At 38.3% G+C, this 6,000-nt stretch overlaps 1 protein-coding gene across 1 annotated transcript in view; it reads left to right on the top strand.

Moving 5' to 3' along the window:
* Positions 1–841: 841 nt before the first annotated feature.
* Positions 842–6,000, top strand: part of LOC141131267 (vomeronasal type-2 receptor 26-like) — a 142,209-nt gene continuing 137,050 nt past the window's right edge. Inside the window, exon 1 of the mRNA XM_073622612.1 lies at positions 842–1,141. Coding sequence (XP_073478713.1) covers positions 924–1,141 — 218 coding nt within the window. The 5' untranslated portion in view covers positions 842–923. The remainder of the gene's footprint in view (positions 1,142–6,000) is intronic.

Here is a 6,000-nt window from a genome sequence, read left to right as displayed (position 1 = left end):
TTCATCATGATACTCTTAATCACATCCATTACACCATAAGGCAGCAGGAGAAGAACGGTAGAATATTATGAGGAGAAATGTTGGAGTGTTAAAGGTTAGGAGGAGAAGTTTTGGAGTGCTGAAGGTTAGCAAAATTGTTGGGTGCTGAAAGTTAGGAAGAGAAGTGTTGGGGTGCTGAAGGTTAGGAGAAGTATTAGAGTTCTGGCAACAGTAGGAAATATAATGTGAAGTTTCAAGGGAGATGTGTCACCCCTACTCAATACAAGGGGAATATTCTGGTACATCTACACCCACCATTGCGGAGGGAGCCCAAGTAGAAGAATGACTGTAGGAAAAGAAAAAAAAAGCCATTACTATTTCACGAGTGTTAATACAGAAGACATGGAGAAGTAATATTCACACACTTGGACACATTTGAAGGCAATGGCCAACTCAAAGGTAAGTAACAATGTGCTTCTTTTACAGGCCGAGCTTAGTTTACAGAGTCACTTTAAGATAAAAAAACAGTCATATAGAACAGTTATGTGCATTGTTATTTTAAGTGGAAGAATCGTAATATTATCTGGTACTACCTGTGTATTTCAATTGTATAATCTATTTCATATAAAAAATATTTAGCATTAATCCTTGCTGAATAGAGTTTATTTTAAAGAAATTCTGTGTCTTGGTTTACAGTTGTTAAAATAATATGAATAACAGAGAACTAAACTAAAGAGAATTAAACTAAACTAAACAACTAAAAGTTAATAGAAGACGATGTCAGTATATTGAGAACAAAGAGAGGTGTATGGTACTGAACTGTATAAAAGAAGGGGAGAGAAGCCATCTCATTGTATTGTCATTGTGATATCCATGCTGCAGAGGTCTGTGTCACAATGGAGAATTATAGGCTTTAATTAAAGAAGAACCCAGTGATCGGAGCTATGGTCATATCATATACCTACATCTTCCAGTTCTGTGTGATCCTGCAATGTATGACACTCTGGAGATCAGGATTGCAGAGTCCGGCCTGTACCCTTCATTTTACTGATGTATTTGATGAGTTCCAATATTTTCAGGATGGAGATTTGATCATTGGAGGAGTATTTACTGTGAGGTCAAAAGAAGAGAATCCCAATTTACCTGAAGAAAAGATATACAGGTGTGTAACTTACTTGCTAAGAAGAGAAAATTGTGATCAGGGTGACAAAGAACAACACATAGGACTTTACAAAATGATTGGAAGAAATACATGTGATGGAAATATTATAAGAATGTATATAGAAAGTCTTCTCATTTACATGCAAACCAAGCTGTCCAGAAAGTGACAGAGGGTAGGTGACAGGGATGGGTGACAGTGACAGGGGGTGGGTGACGGTAACAGGGATGGGTGACAGTGACAGGGGGTGGGTGACGGTAACAGGGATGGGTGACAGTGACCAGGGTGGGTGACAGTGACCGGGGTGGTTGATGGTGAAAGGGGATGGGTGATAGTGACGGGGGTGGGTGACGGTGACAGGGGGTGGGTGACGTTGACCGGGGTGGGTGATGGTGACAGGGGATGGGTGACAGTGACAGGGGGTAGGTGACGGTGACAGGGGGTAGGTGACGGTGACAGGGATGGATGACTGTGACAGGGGATGGGTGACGGTGACAGGGGGTGGGTGATGGTGACAGGGGATGGGTGACAGTGACAGGGATGATGACGGTGACAGGGGATGGGTGACAGTGACAGGGGGTGGGTGATGGTGACAGGGGATGGGTGACAGTGACAGGGGATGGGTGACAGTGACAGGGGGTGGGTGATGGTGACAGGGAATGGGTGACGTTGACAGGGGGTGGGTGACGGTGACAAAATTTGTAACAATCTATAACAGTGTCAGGGTGTTGGAGAAGTTGCTGGAAGAGTCTTTTCTTTAAAGCTGAAAAGTGTGTGGATTCCTCCGTCCGCTCTGTTTGTGTGGATGGAGCGATCATTTACTTTTTGTTGTTGTAAAAGCGATCACTTTAAATCCTCCCCATTGAAACAATGTATTCTGGCAGTGAGACTCTGCACTTTCAGAATACACAGATTTGTGTTCTACTAGGGCCTCTGCTTTCAGAAAATATATTATGTTCCGGGGGGCTTTGAGATAATTTTATAAATAAAAATGAAGATTTTTTATGTGTGCAAAAAAAAAAAAAAAGATCTAGAGGGGAAAAGGCTAAATTCGGGGGGGAGGGGAGTTTTTTTTTGGAAAGTGTTAAGTGTGCTCACACTTTAATTCAAATTGTTCTGTCACCATTCTTTTTACATACCTCAAAAATGAATTAAATTCATTAAATTAATACACTGCGCTAAAGACTGTATCCTTTCTAATAAAAGTATTAATAATATTAATAAATGCTGCTACTTAAAAACCAAACAACTATCACCAACTGTGCTAATAATATTATTGTACAAACTGACTCGGTTAAATTGATGATAGGCAACTCCTATCCTCATATTGATTAGTGGTTCCAAATTAATAATAACTACTGCAGTAGGGAACAGACACAAAAGATACGCTCAGCATCTTTCCAAATAACTGTTCTGCCTTATTATGACGCAATTGAAGGTTTTTATGCACATGATTACGTAGGTATCACATTAATATTACAATTGTACGTTTATGGTAACAAGGGGTGTTACATAGGCAGGCTAATTCTAATCAGGACTCGAAAGAATTTAAACATGTACTGAAAACATTATTAGTGCTGTGTGCACAGTGAGGGCAGTGTGCAATACATACAAACTACAATACAATTATATACAAAACGTACAAATTTCCATTACAGTCTCCCCTCTTTTGATCAATATTTTGATCACTAACCATACCTGCTATCACCTTTAACCTGGAACCTCCACACACTTAGGTGGAGGTAGTCCTGGCCAAAGAGGCAAAAAACTCCATTGTGGAGAAAATAATAGCTGAGCAACTTTTTCATTACAAAATGACTTTTCATTGTGAAAAACAACTGATTGATAAGACATATTTACAGAGTACTGGCTGTACACTCCTGTGGCCAGAATGGCCTTCTAGCTGAATTGTGGACATGCTGACTTATCAGCATATGTAAACACAGACAATTCTACATAAAATGGAAGACGTACAAAAGACAAAATATGACTTCAACATGGCTAAACTACTTTTCAAATATATATATATATATATATATATCCCTTACAATTAAAGTAATCGAATCAAAAAGTACCCTAGACTGTGATGACAAGAGGGAAACAAATCAAACACAGAGATTTCTTTAATTAAGTCATTTTTGCAGTGTCTGGTGTGGATCCAGGTGACTTTCTCTTCACGTTTTGCAAAAACTGTACATGAAATAGATGCTGTATTGAGTCACCAAACTTTTCCTTATATATAAATGTCTCTTAACAATCCACAAGTCACCTGGCTTTAGTTTTAGATCCTTCCAAACTTTTAGGATCTGGAATTGGGGAGAAAACACATAAATGAGTTTGTCAAAAACCTTAAAAGATCAGCAACATTCTCTGTGAGATCCGAATGGAGGACTTCAGCTGCTGAGACAAAATATAAGCAAGTGAGTAACACACTCCCAAACCAAATCCCATAGGGAGAGAGTCCAAGATCCCCCTTAGGGGCTTCATCAAATATAAGAAAACATTCAGGCAAAAGTTTTCTAGTTTCTTACTCTACTTTGTCTGCTACATTGTAGACAGTGGGGGGGGGGGGGTGTAAAAATAAAACCTCAAAACTTCTAGTAAGGACTCTCCTATAAAAAATGATTTCCTCTGTTACTCTCTGTACTTTCTGCCCTCTGTACTTAAAAAACTACTTCTGATAACACTTTTTACTGTGGCCTTTGCAGTAACATTTGCCACTGGACATCCAAAAAACATGTCCATACAGACAAAATGCATACTTGTAAGATCCTGACTTGGGCATCTGGATATATCTTTTTTGTAATCTCTGGAAGGGATGTTCAGCTTTTGGTAACACCTTTGGTAACAGGTAAAACAAGAAGTGGTATGTTAGTAAAACAACTGTGGTGAACCCTGGCTCTATCCCAAGCTCATTTACTAAGGCAGCCATAACTGCTTGTGACTGATGACACGGTCCATGTGTCAAGCTGGAGGGAAAAGAGTGGCTGGCAGACATAAATGATCACCTTTTCCAAAGTCCTGTTTCATAAGAAGTTGCCCCCTGTGGACCACTTGTTCTTCTCGTTCTGGGGTCTTTAAAGTTGAATTATTAATCCCAGCTATACTGGGCAAGAACTAGGGTGGAATCTGTGAGTTGCACAGACCCATCAAGTGTCTGGGGCTGTAAATGCAGCATCCTTAGTCACCTGGTCTGCTTCCATGTGTTAAAGTTAATATGGCTACCTCAGCAAGAACCTGGAAGGCTGAAAACAGCCGATCAAATTAACTTGGCATGCTTGGTTGGTTTACCTGCCGAAGTAAAAACAAACTTCTGGCCCTTCAAATGGAACCAAAAGCTCTCTATATCTCGACTATCTATATAAATATACACTCTTTTTATAGCTCACAGGCTTTGCTAAAACATGGAGCTCTGCTTCTTGAGCTGGGCAAAAAGGATCCAATGACTTTGAATACAGAGTATCCTTCTGGGTGATAAACTGTATACTCAAATCTACAAAAAATTAAATATCTGGGTCTTCAGGGAGTGTGTCCTGCACTGGGCTCACAGCAGCTGATTCCTACACCATCAATTTAAACACACGTGTCTTCCTTTGTCTCCAGCCTCCTCCAATAGAGGCAATAAGGTGGCTGGATTCAAATGTACGCATTTTCCATTGTTAGATTTGTACATAAACAAACTCATATTTTAAACCTTTCATTAGACAAACATTTAGTTAGCTGTATATTTGCTGCACAGAATGTCGGACCATTAAAAATTAAATGTTTGACCAAAACAATATCTAACTTTGTCTAATAGCACCTTTGCATAAAAGCTACAGCTCTGATATATCGGGGTGAACCCTTCATTACTGGGTCCAGCTTGCATAAATATATTAAAATGGCTTGTTTTCTATCACGCTGTTTGTGTAAGAACTCCAGTTTCATGTTTCAAAAGACAACTTTTTCCTGGCAATATTATAACAAATGATAACAATACCCTGCGGTCATGCAGAGATGCCCATAAATCCAAAATATTCTTGCTTTTATGCCACAGCACTTACAAGAAAAAGGGGCACATCATTTCACAATCCACATATTTTGCTTTGGATTTCAAAAATAAAAATAAATAAAAACAAAAGGACCAATCTGTATGATGGATCAGAAGCATCAAAAACTATAAAACAACTGGTTGCAGGTGGCATCTATCCTAACAGGGTGTGTGGACTTGATGTGATGGGTCTGTTATATTTAAATGTTATTTATTATTACTCTCACATCATGGACCGCACATCAAGTTATTATCAAAAACCTTAAAATTTCATTTTTGTAGAAGAACTTCTTCTGTATTCCATCCATCTTGGCTTTGTAAAATATTATGGCAGCTTTATTCAAAATAAAAACCTCATCTTAATCTTTTTTTTCTCTCAATAAGGGCTTATTGTATAAATGTAAAATTACAAAATTGTTATCTTAATCTAAACTAATCTCATTCATTACAAATTTCCCCAATAACCTGAATTTCATTTCCAACCAAGGGTTGTCTAAACCAGTTTCAATATATCTATATTATTAATAAAATTGTTAAACTCATATTAGAAATTAATACTCATTATTACTTAATTTTACTTAATTTCCCTTTTTAAATCCACTATCAAAGGATATTTGTGTAATACACGGTTAAATGTAACCTTCATTTTACCATGTTTGGAAAACTGATTCAAACTAATTGTGATCACATTGTTTACCATTAGATTCGTTAACCCGGCACATTTTGTTATAAATGTTTTGTCTAAAAAACAGAAATTGGCATGGTGTCCTTCCAGCTTATCATTGACCTCTCATCCCAGCCACATTCTTTCATGAGAGCACAAAGGAGGGGG

This window comes from Aquarana catesbeiana, linkage group LG01, assembly GCF_042186555.1.
Source record: "Aquarana catesbeiana isolate 2022-GZ linkage group LG01, ASM4218655v1, whole genome shotgun sequence".
NCBI classification, from domain to species: Eukaryota; Metazoa; Chordata; class Amphibia; order Anura; family Ranidae; genus Aquarana; species Aquarana catesbeiana.
The sequence above is the reverse complement of the archived record's forward strand: the minus strand, read 5'-3'. Positions and strand labels throughout refer to the sequence as shown.